Source organism: Impatiens glandulifera, chromosome 7 (assembly GCF_907164915.1).
Source record: "Impatiens glandulifera chromosome 7, dImpGla2.1, whole genome shotgun sequence".
NCBI lineage: Eukaryota > Viridiplantae > Streptophyta > Magnoliopsida > Ericales > Balsaminaceae > Impatiens > Impatiens glandulifera.
The window spans coordinates 41,158,308-41,174,940 of NC_061868.1; the positions used below are offsets into that span (position 1 = coordinate 41,158,308).

General features: G+C 33.0%; 1 protein-coding gene across 1 annotated transcript; it reads right to left on the bottom strand.

Moving 5' to 3' along the window:
- Positions 1 to 12,879: 12,879 nt before the first annotated feature.
- On the bottom strand, positions 12,880 to 15,887 carry LOC124944998 (serine decarboxylase-like). Its single transcript, XM_047485355.1, has 6 exons — positions 15,732 to 15,887; positions 15,270 to 15,659; positions 14,709 to 14,940; positions 14,435 to 14,628; positions 14,213 to 14,349; positions 12,880 to 13,567 (listed from the first exon to the last, which is right to left on the bottom strand). The coding sequence occupies exons 2-6, from the start codon at positions 15,610 to 15,612 to the stop codon at positions 13,001 to 13,003; spliced, it is 1,473 nt and encodes a 490-aa protein (XP_047341311.1). The 5' UTR covers positions 15,613 to 15,659; positions 15,732 to 15,887; the 3' UTR covers positions 12,880 to 13,000.
- Between the last annotated feature and the right edge of the window lie 746 nt (positions 15,888 to 16,633).

Here is a 16,633-nt window from a genome sequence, read left to right on the forward strand (position 1 = left end):
AAAAATGAAGTGTGGGTAGGAATGAAGTGTGAATAAGCGCAAAATAAATTATGTAATTATTATGAAGAAAATAATGATGAGGATGCAAAATGTTGTATTAATCCTTAAGGATAAATAAATAAATATATTAATATTAATATAGTCGGGTATTGAGTTTATGTTTCGCACACTCTCCATCCCGACCCCGTATTTGTATATGTACGTACTTTCTTCCCTCCCAATACCCGACCCCGACCATTAGGTACCCACGAATATAGGGTAAGATTAAGAACATGTGAGGAATAAATTGCAACACATTAATTCATTTGGAAGGGGACAACAAAATCCACCTAAGATAATGCCTAACCATAGATGGTTGAAACAAACTCTACCGTAACTCGATCTTGTTCTAGGGCTATGGTTGTGGAGGTTCGTTTCAATGCAAGGTTGTGGGTCATAATGTCGATCATTGGGAAGTGGACAACAAAATCGACCGGTGAGGCCTAACCATAAATGGATACAACAAGAACCTCATAGCACATAAGAGCTAATATAATATAATAGTCAAACCTCATAGCACATAAGAGCTAATATAATCTAATAGTCACACAAAGTCAAGTGGGGATTCTATATGTGATCGAGAAACTCCTCAAACATAATCAACAAATTACAACAAATTAGGCGAGTGAATGAAACTTATTGTCTAACGGGCTCGAACTCATGACCTCAAAGAGGTCGGGGATATACACATTTTGTTACCACTAAGAGGAGATATTATTTGGTGAATTATATTAGACTATTTTAGGGAAGAATATAATAATATAATACAAACTAATTTTGAAAAACATATTTTCATTACAATATTAAATAAGGTGCTTTTCGGATTTCCAATTACTTAATTAGTTAAAAGTAGTTTTTAAATTTAAATCATATACAAAATCTTGTATATAATTTAGAATTATTTTTTTTTCAAATTGATATGTAGAGACGGAACTGTGTGGGGGTTGTTCTGGGCTAAAAATAGTTATTAATTACCAAAACTGTATATATCTCAACTCTTTAAAAATAATCTAGTTGTCGGCTATTAGCTATTGGTTATTGTCACCATCAATATTTTTTTTCTTATTTTCTTCATTCTTATAAGTCCACTTTAACTCTAATTTCTAATTTGTTCCTACAGTATACAATATTAGCATGGGTCATGCAATTAGTCTATAATCATTTTTGCAGTTAAAAGACTAAAGTCAGTTTCCACTAGCGATAAAAAAAAAAACCACAATGCCCTTGCCAAGTTAATATCCTTTAAATGCTAGATTAGGAGGTACATTGTGAATACTACATAAAATGTTAAAAAGTATTGTCATGTTCGCTTCTTCTTTTTCTTATTGGGAATTAAAAGAGAATTATCATAACACCTCATAATCATGGTTCTCGCTTAATCTCAAAACGCTTTTAGATGAAATTGAACCCGTGATCTTTTGATCTTTTAAGTTGAACCTTACCACTGGGTTACATTTGTCGGGTTGAGTTAGTTTCTTTAGTACGAGTTATTTTGGATTTTATCAAAATCTCATCATATATTTTTTAAATATTAAATTATTCAATTTATAATTAAATTGTTTTTAGTTTTTTATAAATTTTAAATATAAAAAAATAATATAATAATTCAACTAAGTAAATTTCAAATAATATATTTTTATCATAAAAATTGAGAATAGTTTAGCCCAACAAAAAAAAATATATCATAAAAACAAAAAATATGAAAAACAAGAAATTAACAAGCATGAAAGAAGAATGAAAAGTTCTTCAACCAAATATCAAAAATAGTCATAATATAGCGTCGTGGATTATTTACATCAGTCGAATACGATCACTTAAACAACGTTAATTAAGTCAAATAGTTTACTAAAAGATAATAGGTATACTGACCCAACGATTCAAGTCATATCATTTGTCGCTTAAATTCAAACATTTCAACAACTATTAAGAGACTCAGACATTATCTACTCGATCTCAATGATACTATATAAGATACTTCAAATACATGTTACTCCTCAACAATTCAGAAGAGAATGAGACGTGAATTTAACATTCGTACTAATAATAATTAATTACTTAATTTCTCTTCCTTGCTCTAATTTTGTTTTTGTTGTTGCTAGTAATTTGTATTTTTTTTTTTTTGGTTACTTTTACTTAACTTTTGTATCTTCTTATAAAATGATCTATATTTAGAATAAACAAAAAAAAAATCCAATAATTCCACTTTTAATCTATGAAGAGGACAAAGGCGATGTATGTTATAAAGAACCAACTAACGAGACAATTAAAAGGGGAAAAGAAAGAAAGAAATGGAATGGTGAAGAGGAGAGCATTAAGTAATTGGTAAAGGAAATAATAATATTATATATAAATAAATAAATGGTAAGGGAGTGTGGATTACACACGAATGTCACCACTTTTTTTTTTTACAATATTATTATTATTATTATTATTATTATCATGCATTCAACTATCATTACATATTTTGATTATGACACGGGACTGTTTTCTTTCTTTTTAAACATAAAAGGTGATTGTATAAATAAAGTTGATGTTTTAAAACATACAAATTTGGGGTACGTCGGTAGGATCGATTTCACACTTATAAATTTCCGGATCATTTGGAATTTGATTAGTGGATCTAAGTCGTGTTAAGTCGATTTAACATGTGTTAGATTGTTGATTATAAAATTAAAATACAAGTAATGAAAAGAGAAAAAAAAAATACCTAAACAGTGTAATATATATTTTTATTAAACCAAATAATTAATTCCTCATTTATTATTTAAAAACTTTTCGTATTTCTAGATTTTCATATTCTTAGCTTTTCATAGTCTTAGACTTTTCATTTTCCCATTTCATGTATATATATATGTCTATTGTTTATCGATAATATACACAATATCAATTCTAATCTTCTCTCTATCTTATCTTCTTACTATCTTTCTTCTTGGTATCAGAGCTTCTGATTAATTTCTTTTTCGATCCTAAGTAATGGCTGAGAGTAAAAATATTCCTCTATTAGCTTCTTCTTTCCTCCAGCCTATTTCTGTGAAACTGAATCAACAAAATTTCGTACTCTGGCGATCTCAAGTTATTCCCGTTTTAAAGGGGAATCGTCTTTTTTCTTATGTCAACGGAACTCTTCTTGCCCCGAGCCCAACTCTTGCTCCGGCAGAAGAAACTTCAGAAGCAGTCATGATCGTCAATCCTGCTTTCGAATCATGGGAAGAACAAGATCAACGTATCATAAGTTGGCTTCTCTCCACCCTCACCGAACCTATATTGGCTCAAGTTGTTGGTGATGCTTGTGAAACGTCATTTCGACTATGGACGGCCTTGGAGAAAATGTTTGCAACTCAATCTAAGGCACGGTTAGTTCAGTTACGACTTCTTATTCAAACTCAAAAGAAAGGAACAAAAAGTATGACTGATTATCTGCAATCTGTAAAATCTATTGCCGATTCACTTGCCTCTATCGGCGAAAAAGTCTCTGATTTGGATCTCCTTACCTACGTTCTTAGTGGCCTCGGCCCTGAATATGATTCCCTTGTTGTTGCTGTAACAACACGAGTTGAACCAGTGAGCATTGAAGATCTCACGGGGCTTCTTCTAAATCAAGAACAACGTCTCGAACTCTCTCATTCTAACGTCTCAAATAGATCAGCGAATGTTGTTATTAAAGAAAACAGTCGCGGATGGAACTCGAAAGGGCAATCACGAGGCTTTTCATCTTCTTTCAGAAACCATCAATATTCCTCTTCTAATGGACATGGTGGATCTAACGAACAAAGCATTCTTGGGTCTGGCGTTGATAGGTCAAGCATGATTGGGCTGAAAAATAATAGGTCCAACAATGGTTATAATGGGCCTAGCAAACAGTCCTATAATGGACACAATAATTTTTCCGGGAATCGTCAAAATTTTGAAAATCGTAACGCAGGAAATAATAGACCAAAATGCAATACATGTGATAAAACTGGTCACACTTCCAACAATTGTCGTGCTCATATACAATGTCAATTATGTAACATTTTTGGGCATTCAGTCACCAATTGTCGTCGTCGATTTGATCAGAATTTTATGCCTAGTAATCCTCATACAGCAATGATGGCATCAACAACGGTTATCTCCGACCCCGCTTGGTACGCCGATTCGGGTGCATCAGATCATATTACTTCTGATCTGGAAAACCTTCATACTCATTCTCCTTATCAAGGTAATGAAAAAATAATTGTTGGTAATGGTGAGTCTTTGTCAATTTCTAATATTGGCAACTCCAAGATTAATTCTGTGCCAAAACCACTACATTTACGAAATATTTTGCATGTACCTCACATATCGAAAAATCTTTTGAGCATTGCTCGTTTTACTGCCGATAATAACGTCTTCTTTGAATTTCATCCATCATATTGTTCGGTAAAGGACCGCAATACGAAGATAGAGGTACTTCGGGGCAAACTTAAAGACGGGCTATATTATCTTTCTCCGGCACCTACAAATAAACAAGCTCTTATTGGCACCCGATCATCAGCAACAACATGGCATCATCGTTTGGGGCATCCATCAGCTTCAACCACATCATTTCTTATTTCACGTTTCATGTTACCAATAATTGGAAATAAAAATGTTCCATTTTGTGAAGCTTGTCAGTTAGGGAAAGCACATAAATTGCCTTTCAATGTCTCATCGTCACGAACTAATGCTCCACTTGATTTAATTTATTCTGATGTATGGGGTCCATCTCCGGTTTTTTCAAACTCAGGTTGCCGCTACTTTGTTCATTTTGTTGATGACTTTAGCCGCTTCACATGGGTTTATCCCATCCAAAAGAAATCCGATGTTTTAATTACATTTACGAAATTCAAAGCTTTGGTAGAAAATCAGTTCAACAAGAAGATCAAAATACTTCAAACTGACGGGGGTGGTGAATACCGTAATTTTGGATCCTTAACTGAACTCAATGGAATTCAACATCGTCTTTCTTGTCCATACACAAGCGAACAGAATGGTGTTGCTGAACGGAAAATCCGTCATCTAACTGAGATATATCAAGTATTAATAGCTCAATCATCCATGCCATATGAATATTGGGATGATGCTTGTCTCACTGCTGCTTTTCTCATCAACCGACTTCCTACACCCGTCTTGAGGAATAAGTCTCCATATGAATGTTTGTATAAACGAACACCTGATTATACATTTATGAAGGTTTTCGGATGTGCATGTTATCCTCTAATGAGACCATACAATCAACACAAAATGGACTTTAAATCCATTCGGTGCACGTTTATTGGCTACAGTCCCGATCATAAAGGATATCGATGTCTACATATTCCTACTGGCCGTATCTACATTTCACGGCATGTTACTTTTGATGAGCAAACATTCCCTTTTTCAACTCTATCAAACCAAACCAATCCTCCATCTGAACCACCATCACCAATATCATTCATAAATATACCTATCCCCACATCTCAAACAACCATCCCATCATCTCCATTACCTACTTCTACTTCTCCCCAAATCACCCTATCTAATTCACCAATTAATGAAACACCATCATCATCTCATTCCTCTTCATATGAACCCTCAACCTCATCTAATTCCTCATCATATGAACCCCCACCATCACCAACCACCAATAATCTACCTTCACTAGACAACTCACCTAACTCACCCATTCATACACGTGGGCTCTCCACCGCCATTCATGCTCCGGAATGCTCTTCTCATCATATGATCACACGTGCTAAAACTCGTGCTCTTCATAATGCAAATCTTGCCACAATCTCCATCTCTCCACCAACATGTTTTTCCGCTGCCAACAAAGATCCCCAATGGCGTTCTGCTATGGCAAATGAGTTTAATGCCCTCATTCAAAACAAGACGTGGACTCTTGTTCCTCAATCCTCTCAGAATATTGTGGGGTGCAAATGGATTTTTAAAGTCAAACAAAAAGCTGATGGTTCCATTGAACGACACAAAGCTCGGTTAGTTGCAAAAGGTTTTCATCAACAAGAAGGCATTGATTATCTAGAGACTTTTAGCCCGGTTGTAAAACATACTACTATCCGGACTATCTTATCTCTTGCTGTCACTCAACAATGGCCAATTCATCAACTTGATGTCAGCAATGCCTTTTTACACGGAACTCTCAAGGAAGAAGTGTTTATGTCTCAACCGCCTGGTTTTATTCATCCTGATTATCCTAACCATGTGTGCAAACTTCACAAAGCCCTCTATGGTCTCAAACAAGCCCCTCGTGAATGGCATACTACTCTGAAAACTGCTCTTCTTTCCCTTGGTTTTCATGAATCCAAAAACGATACATCTTTATTCATTCATCACTCTCCCAATACTACATCATTTTTTCTTGTTTACGTGGATGATATCATCTTTACTAGCAACTCCTCTTCTCACATCTCCTCCATTATCTCTCAACTCAACAATCTTTTTCCCATCAAAGATTTGGGACCACTACACTACTTTCTTGGTTTTGAAGTTCATCGTTCTACCTCTGGTATTTTTCTATCTCAATCCAAATATATTAAAGACATTCTCCTTCGAGCCAATATGAGTGACTCAAAACCTCTTCATACCCCAATATCTTCTGGGTCATCCTTATCTCGACATGATGGTGACATTCTCCCTGATCCATTTCTCTATCGCAGTACTGTTGGAGCTTTACAATATTTAACTAATACTCGACCAGATATTTCATTTGCTGTTAATCGTGCTTGTCAATTTATGCAGTCACCTACTACCACTCATTGGACTGCTGTAAAAAGAATTCTTCGTTATCTTCGTAACACGTCTCATCATGGACTTCTTATTCGTCCATCATCATCAATTGAACTTTCTGCCTTTTCTGACTCTGATTGGGCTGGTTGTCCTGACGACCGGCGTTCTACAACAGGTTATTGCATATTTTTGGGTGATAATATTATCTCGTGGAATTCCAAGAAACAACAGGTTGTTGCTCGATCTAGCACAGAATCTGAATACCGAGCTCTAGCCCATGCCACTGCTGAACTCATTTGGCTTCAATCTCTACTACAAGAACTTCGTGTCTCTCTCATTCAACCTCCCACTCTCTGGTGTGATAATATTGGTGCTGCCTTTCTCACCGCCAATCCTGTCTTCCATGCTCGTACAAAACATATAGAGATTGATTTTCACTTTGTCCGTGAACGTGTTGCTCAAAAATCTCTCACCATCCGGTACATACCTACTGATAATCAAATTGCAGATATACTCACCAAAGGACTTGCGACAAACCGTTTTGCTCTATTACGTGACAAACTCACGGTGTGTGCCACTCCGTTTCGTTTGCGGGAGGATATTAAACCAAATAATTAATTCCTCATTTATTATTTAAAAACTTTTCGTATTTCTAGATTTTCATATTCTTAGCTTTTCATAGTCTTAGACTTTTCATTTTCCCATTTCATGTATATATATATGTCTATTGTTTATCGATAATATACACAATATCAATTCTAATCTTCTCTCTATCTTATCTTCTTACTATCTTTCTTCTATTTTAAACTAAAAATATGGAACCTATTCGACATATTTTAGCAGGATTATAAAAAAAAAAAACCTTCACAACAATATCATCACGAATAATACATCACAAACAAAATGATATCGTTTACTAATGTGCTTAGATTTTTCATTGAAAAAAAAAAGCAATTTAACTATCACAAAAATATCGTACGAAATTTACAAATCCTTCTTGAGTTCTCGATTAAATTTTTCAGTCAAATAGTTTTTTCACAAATTTTTATAATGACCATTATTATGTCTAAAAACGGATCTATGTAGGGTTTTATTGTGATTAAGCTTAGCTATAAAAATAATAATTTGTTATTTGTTAAACTTTTATATGTCTAAATTTTTCAAAACATGTATTATACTAGTAGTTTAGTGGTTTCTAAAATAAAAGGTTTATATTTTGCCTTGAGGTTTAATCCTCCTCAGATGCATTTTTATTTTCCATTTTTTTTTTCCTTCCATTAAGTTGAAGCTCCTAAATTGTTTCCTTACATTATATTCAAGTTTCCCTTTATAACTTTAATTTCATTTCTAATTTATCCTAGATTATGTCTCTATAGTAGATAACGCGGTTGTTATACTATGTAAAGTAACTTTTTAACTAATCTCACAATTACTGCCTATTACAAAAACAAAACATATGAATTATCTTTTTCTGTTAAGATTGTCAATACAAAGTATAAATATGTTTGATTGATTACAGTCTCAAAGAAGAACCATGAATGAAACCGACGATGAATCATTACAAACCAAGTCATGATATTATTTGTTACAATTTTAACAAAATGAAATTAATAAAAAACTTTATAAAAAATCAAGGTAAAGTGGTGATCTTATCTCTTTTGGTGTTATGAGCCGTCTGTCCACTCTTACAAATATTATAGTTGACAAAAAAAAAAATAATAAATAGTGAAAAATAAGTTTTGGTTTTCTCTCTAATTTTAGATTTTAAATTTATTCCCTTTTTTCTTTTTCGGTTTACCTCTCCGTTCAATCATAATCCCATGATTTTTTCAACTCAATTGAAAGCACAATTTTGTCTAATTTGATTAGCATGTTTCATAATCTCTTAAAAATTCTAGATCGGACACTTTGATGTGCTTCAATCCATCAAATTTATATCCATCGGGTATATCGGTAGCACCTATATTTGACACGATAATAAAATATTTTATAAGAACAATTGTAATGCTTATAATAAAACAAAAAAAAAAGTTAATACTCTATCGACTCATTGTATACAAATGGTTCAATTCAAACATTGTCAATAATAATTTGATCAATTCAAACATTATGAATAATACTAGAAGATTTATCTTTTTCTTTAAGAACTTAATTATATAAAAGTTCTTATATAAGAAAGTTTGTGCAAACAAAAAGAGGATTGAAACGTGTGAACGAAGTTTTGCGCAAAACATAAGTAAGTCGAGTGTGCTCTCTAGTTCACTATTGCGACCCATAGGAGGTCCTTTGTTACGTCATTCAATACAATATATAGTTTAAAAAAGAAATTCAAACCCCACAATTAAAAAAGAAAAACTTGAGGAATCAACTACTTTATGTATTGTCTACTTAATTATTGAAGTTACTAGTTGAATATTTACATAAATAAATTTATAGGTTATTTGTCAAATAAATGTGTATTGAATTCAAACTTGAGATGGTTGTTCTTATATTTCAAAAAATGTTAATAATTAATTTGTAAATAGACTCAACATAATAACAATTAGGGCTTCTATTAATAATTATTTTTTTTTAAAGTGTAAAAAGAAAGTGAGATTTATATATATATATATGATGGAAGAAAAAGTGTGTATGATTTCAGTCTATTTTGTCAATATTGAAGTTAATAATGGAAGTCATGAATAGTTAATTTATTTATGGTCTTTCTCTATCCCAATTTGTATTGAAAAAATCTTAATAGAAAGGCATTTGAGTGCAATTTCTTGTCAAAAGATGTCACATAAAGCTGCACAAATTGAGCAAATAAATAGGTCGGTTAACTTGCCCACCTTTTATTGGTAGCTTATATATTTTGGCTTCTTAAGTATTAAACCATTTTTTTTATAAATATCATGAATATTAATAGTTTTTTTTTGACAACATAAATATTAAAATTTGCAATTGCTCATCAACATTGTCAACTTGTTGTTTTCTTAATAAGTTTTTCGATTAAAAAATCAACTAAGTGATGTAATTCAATTATTTAATTTAGTTGGTAATATCTCTTTGCGAGAATCTTTATATTTAGACTTACAAACCAATCATAAGTCAAACGAAAATATCAGACTATTTGTCGACGTATAATGTATAATTTTGAATAGGCAATGTTGTGCTAGTATCTACGGGACCTAAATTATTAATAAGCTCTCCAGGTAAGTGAACCATTCGTTCGGAAAAGTTCTTTATTGTCTCGGTCGTGCTCTCAATTTCTGGATTATCCATAAAATAAAATACGATGAATAATTTTTTCTAAATGCATTATTTTATTTATGTTTGATTTTTTTAACAATTTCAAAAAGATCCACAATTTCTTTAGAATATTTTCTTTTTATAAATTCTCTCATTTGTAGTATTCAAAAGTGGCGCCATCTGAATCACCCACCCCAAACCAGAAAGATTTTTTTTGTAAAAACATGTCTTTATAAATTTCAATATTCTAAGATATTTCTTTGCAGCATTAAGGTGTTTTTTATTTTGTGAACAGTAGTCCGTAAACACTAAATCATTGACGGGTCGGACCTAAGAGGATATCCACGTATATTTGTAACTAGACTAGAAGAATATCAACATTTTTTTGCCACTACTAGAAGAGGCATAGGAGTTGTTTTATAAGTAAGTTACTTTTTTTTCAGGTTTATATACAGGTTCTAGTTTTCGCATATTTGAACTTTATTGTTTGAATATTGTATTAATTTTATTTTAATTGTAGTTTTAGATTTGATAGTACTAAAACACATTAATCATGTCTTCCATGTCCTCGGAGTTTTGTATAGTCACTGTAAAACAATTTAAAAAATGAATTGGAGAGACTAAGAAAACATAGTTAACTCCGCTCGAAAAGGTGCAAGGAAATACCCTGCAAAAATGATGAAGTTCGTTCACTTGTATCTTGGGTTAAGATTAAAGATATTTCAATTCAGATCGAAACTTTTTAAAACTAAACCAAATATCAAATTAAACCGTTCAAAAAGAATTCGTTATATTTTTTTTCTATAGAACCGATCACAACGATTGATTGGTTCAGCGAAACTAAAAGTATTCAATCCAACCGAAAATATATCTAATATATAAATGAATATAAAGACTAAATTGTTAGGCTAAAATATACAACAAAATTGAGTGATTTTGTTCTGGTTGTTGCGAGAGCATTATTCAAATGAGTGCTGCTTTAAGGGTGTTTGATTTTCTTAGAACTTCTTTGAGCAAGTTGGGATGATGTGATATATTATTAAATATGTCTACACAGGACATGGGTACTGTATTAAAGGGCATGTGAAGAAAGAATAAATATGTATCATATGTACTTTAAGGGACGGTTAGGTTATCCAATTAAGGGTTTTCCAGCATAACTTTCATTGAATAAAGTAGGTCAAATTATATCTAATGAAGAAACAATTGGTAAGGTTGCCATGCATAGCTAAACATTCAGCTCATCTCAAAAGTTATTCAGACCTATGCTTCCTTTTTCTAAATGAACCAATATATATATATATATGGAAGCTTTTTGGTTAGATATGCTGAGAAGTATAAGTTTGTTTTATTCTATAAATTTGTATTAAAAATTCATTTTATTTGCGATAAAAGAGCGGAGATAGTGACATCAACCCAAACCAACCCGAACTGAATCAACTCAACTCACACAAACTATTCAATTTGGTATTGATTTTGAGTTTGGTTGAAGTGTTGATCATATTGGGATCGATTTGAGTTTGGTGAAGTGTTTTACATAGCTCTCCCATAAATGAGACACCAGTTGCCCATTTCTCACCAACAAGAAGACTCATTTGTCTTCTTTTTTTTGGGCTTAGGATTTAATTGATTTTAGGGTTTCTTTGACTTCATGTAAAGATAAAAGGATATCAAAGGTTAAGTTGTCAAATCACATAACAAATAATCATTTGCTTCAAATCTTTATAATTATGTAATTTTGTTACCATAATTTATTAGAATTTTAAGGACTAAAGAGTATGACAAAGTCATGAATACAAAATTTGATATTGTTTGAATGTGAAAACTCAAATCCATAGACGACATGAATTTGTTTATTTTAACACCGAGTTATGAGTCTCCACAAATAGAAATCTTTTTTGAATGTTAAATTTAATTAAATAAATTTTATTTGTGTTCAAAATTATTTTAAATTTAGTTTATTTTAATTTTTGTTTATTCAATTAATTGTGAACCACGATTTAACTTGTTACTCCCAAAAATCTTTTTAAATTTTTTTTAATTAAAGAGAATTATCATTACATCCCCACTTATTTATTATCTTGTTTTTGTATGATATATTTAAGCAAAAAAAATTACTTTCTCAATAACTACAAACCTTTTTTTTCATTTTACTGATATCAACAAGCTAAGACTTCTATTATGCACAGGCTTTATTGGGCCTCACATCTGTTTTTTCACTTTCAAATATGAAAGTCTTACTTAAGAAATTATAATTTTAGATTTTGATTCTCACTAAAAAAAACACTCTAAATTAAAGTGGTTACGTTTAAATTAAAATTATCAATTCTGTCCAGATCATAGTTGAGCTTGCCCCCATATAAGGCACTTCCTTTGTCAATCCCAAATTTTGGGATCCTTTTCTCATAATGAATTGAGCTCTTAATATGGGCTCAACTGTTAACTCAACATCTATGTGGGTCAGTCAATTACTCAACCTTTCAAACCATGAGACAACAACAAGAGGCCTAGGATAATAACCTTAGTCATATAATTGTAACCCAAATAAATATATCATTGTGGACTACATATGCATCCAACAACACCATCCCATGAGGGACAATATGAATTGGTATCAAAGTCTATGTCCTAAGTCTTCTAGTTTTAGATAAGATGATCTCTCCCAAGAACCTACCATGATGAAATTAAGAAAGGATAACTATTGTTTTAGACTCTTTTAGTGTTTACCCATTTTTCTAGTTTTGTGGACTTTTAACCCAATGTCTAAATGCTAACAATAGAATGACTTTTAGATATACTCTTAAGAAGTATAGTTGCAAAGTTATCTGTGCTCTGAAAAAGATTTTAAATGGTAACAGAAACCACTTATTGAAGAAGAAAAACTTATCAGTCAACTACAAAAACCACTTAAGATTAAAACGAAAGTTTTCCAAACCCACAACAGGAAAACAAGCACAAACCGAAACCAACATCTCTCTGGGAATAAGAAGAAGAAAAAAGAATCTGCAACTTACTTGTGAAGAGGGCAAAGACAATTCTCAGTCCCAATGTCGGTTCCAAGACAAGGCGGTTGAGCACCTCCCTCTTTATACCATTCTGCCCGTTTCTGGAATAACTCGTTCAAAAAGTAATCGAGCTTCTCGATAGTGACATTAGGCATGACAATAACATGAGCCATGTTTCTCTCACAAGCAAGTTGCCAACGACGGACAAAGTCTTCGTCCTGAGGCCGCTCAAACACTACAGTGCTGCTCAGTTCATTGAGCATGGCACTAATCCCTGCTTCCACAAGCCGGTCTTTCAAGTAGTGAGCATTTCTCAGACATTTTTGGACTTCTTTCTGGAAACCCTTATAACCTTTTCTGTTTAAGGTGTACCATAGGAAGATTGGAGCGTGTCCGTTCCTGCTTCCCATAATGGTCGCATCACGAGAGGCGAGGTACTCTACGTTTCTTGACAGAGCGTTTATGTGTTCCATCCTTGTTATCTGGACACCGCATGGCATTGGGCATCCTACAAATTTATGGCCAGAAACACTCACACTTCCGATTGGTTTCTTGAATGAAACTTTGGGTGCCTGTTCCAAATTAATCATTAAAAGTTAGATAAAGGGGAGTATTAGTTTTTCATCTAGATTACTATCCAGAAAAATCTGCATTTCCTTGTGTTTTCCAAAACTCATAATGATCTAGAATGTAATCTTGATCATGATACAAAAATAATATGAACCATGGTCTAGAAAGAAAACTCTAGACCAAATGGAGCAACAATTAACACTATAATCATGATCTAGAAAATAATTTGGATCATGATCCCAAACAACTATCTTATACCAAAGGAAAAGAAATAAATTTCAGTTTTTTACCTTGGCAACTTTGTAGGTCTAGATTGTGACAAGAGCCTTGTTTAAACTAGGGTTATTTGAATAGTGGCGGTTATTTTCAAACAACCTTGTTTGATATAGGTTGTTGAAAATTAGATTAGTTGGAATTATATGGGTAAAAAGACATTAGGAGTATAAATATATAATGAAAAATCTTCTTTAGAAAAAAATTGGTATTGTGGTTGATAAATTGAAGGATGTGCTTGATGAGTAGATTGTTGATTGGTAACTGGTAAGTGAGTTATTTGGAATTACTCTAATAACCAACATCAAACAAAGTGCAAGCAGACTCATTTTGATACAAAGCCTATAATGATTGGAAGGGGAAAATAATCTTACGCGTTTGACAAAAGGCATCATAAGCCCAAATAAAGCTCCGTCGCAGTGAATATAGAATCTATCATGCGAGTATCCACATTCTTCTAAAGTCTGTATGACAAGGTCAAGATCATCAACAGCTCCTTTAACAGTTGTTCCTGCAATGCAATCGAAATGGAGGTCCGTCAAAAGCTGGTCATTTGTGGGATCAGACATAGAATGAGACTATATCAAAAAGTGTACCTATGTTAACGTTAATAATGGCTGGCTTTTCTTTATTTGGAAGAAGCTTGGCTTTGAAATCTTCACAATCAATCTCACCGGTCATTAAAGTAGCAACCTTGAAACACTCCATTCTATACATTCTTGCTGCTTTGAAAACAGAGTAATGTGACTCCCTTGATGCGTATAGTATTCCATTTGGAAAAACTTCTCTCCTGAATCACAAAAAAGTTTGGTTATATAAAAAATTAAAACAAAAAAATCCCAAAAGACGAAAGCTTCAAAACAGACTTACCCAACTAGAATACCATGAAGATTTCCTTCTGTGCCACAGTTTGTGATGTATCCCCAATAATCGCTCTTCTCAATATCCCAAAGACGGGCAAACCAATCCAAAACACCTACTTCAAATTGTCGTGAATGAACTCCATAGTTGCTTTCAATGAATGGGTCCCCTAAGTTATTTATGGAGAAATGCTGCAACTGTGCTAGAGCTCCATAATCAAAGTCCAGATTATATGGATATCCTGCAACAAACAGGGAGAATATGTCCAGTTTGTATATTGTACCAAGAACTAGATGTTGATTCTGTATAACAATCTGCAAATATCTTCCTCCTTAAGGAAACTCAAGATGGTGGTAAAGAACTGTCAACTGAACATATGGAGTTGACAAATCTAAGTACTACACATTGATTGAAATAGGAAACTAACTTTACTTTATAAAAGGGTTTTCATCAAAATGTAATGATAGAACAGTGTGAGTTAGAATAATTGCCATCAATTGTATCATATAATATTTAAGATCTAAATCAATTGGTAATGAAGATTGACAAAGGTATATAATTTATGCTTACCCAAGTGATGTTTAGTCCTTTCAACAAGAGTCTTCCTATACCTAGCCAAGACACCGGCCATGTAAGCTTCTCTGTCGCCTGTATCCTCATCGTCGATATCCGGTTCCGTGACAGCGAAACACGAAGTATGCACATTCTTCCCCAACACAATCTCTCTCTTTTCAATTCTCTCTTCCTCTTCTGCGCCTGTTTTAGAGATGGTATTGCCGATCTTGCCATTCGAGGCCACTACAGGAGGCACCGGTTCGGTAACAATTGTCGGATCGAAGGTTTCCAGTAAAACCTTGAGTTCTCCTCCATTGGACGACACTGACTCCATTTCAGTTCCTATGGTACCAACCATAGTTAACAAGAGCTATTCAATTATGTATATCCTCGAACTTGACAGATCTGCAACCACAGATTCAAAAATGACATGGCAAAAATTGAATAATTGGGAACAACAGTAGAAAGAGAATGAACCTTGAACGGTGGAAACTTCAGGACGCGCGATGAAGTAGCCCGACCAGACAGCAGAATCGCTCGCTAACAGAGAAAGAGAGAGAGAGAGTGAAATAGGGCTAATGGTGAGGAATCAACACTTTGCCTACTCTGTATTCATTTATTTAACACGGTTGGTCAAAATATTACAAGTTTCAAATGGAAACTCAAGTTTACATATATGTTTAAATACAACCTTATTCTTCATTCGGTTTCAAGGAGATAAGATTTAATCAAATAGCTAAATCAATCTTATCTTGTTAAAAAATATTAATTAAAATGATCAAAACCGTTTAATGAAAGAGATCCAAATTGGCATCATTAAACGCATTAACCAATCTCAGTAAGCACTAGCACCCAACCTAAGGGGGGTTTTGTGGTGTCAAGAAGGTGGCAATACGTGATTGAACTTAAATCTAGAAGAGAAAATTTTTCATTTTTTAAATTTAATCATGTGTTTTCATATCATTTATGACATCAAATTTTCGTTCTCTATCTTTATTATAAATAACATCAAATTTTCGTTCTCTACCCTTACTCTCTCTATATATATAATTAAACAACGATACTCAATAAGATATTAGCTCAAAAGACTTCTGTAAGACTGATTAACCTATGACCGTTTTAACCGACTTTCTAGAACGAATATTAAAAATGATCATAATAATAAACTTATGAATGATGTGCATTGGACACTTGGAGTTATTTGCTCTTCTTGTTTTCTCTCACAAAGAGGGGCAAAAGTGTAATTTTTTTAAATGATTGTTTTACCCCTCTTCGTGAGAGGGAACAACATGGGACATTTAAGAGCAAAGGATCGTATCCCTACATCGGACACCTACAATCATTAAATGTTCAACGATTTCTCTTTCAACAGATAGTTC

Excerpts from the sequence above, each read along its gene's own strand:
- LOC124944998 (XM_047485355.1), bottom strand. The coding sequence starts at position 15,612 with ATGGTTGGTACCATAGGAACTGAAATGGAGTCAGTGTCGTCCAATGGA. Across the intron at positions 14,941-15,269 it reads AAGGACTAAACATCACTTGG|GATATCCATATAATCTGGAC; the intron begins GTAAGCATAAAT and ends TGTTTGTTGCAG. Across the intron at positions 14,350-14,434 it reads CATTATTAACGTTAACATAG|GAACAACTGTTAAAGGAGCT; the intron begins GTACACTTTTTG and ends ATTGCATTGCAG.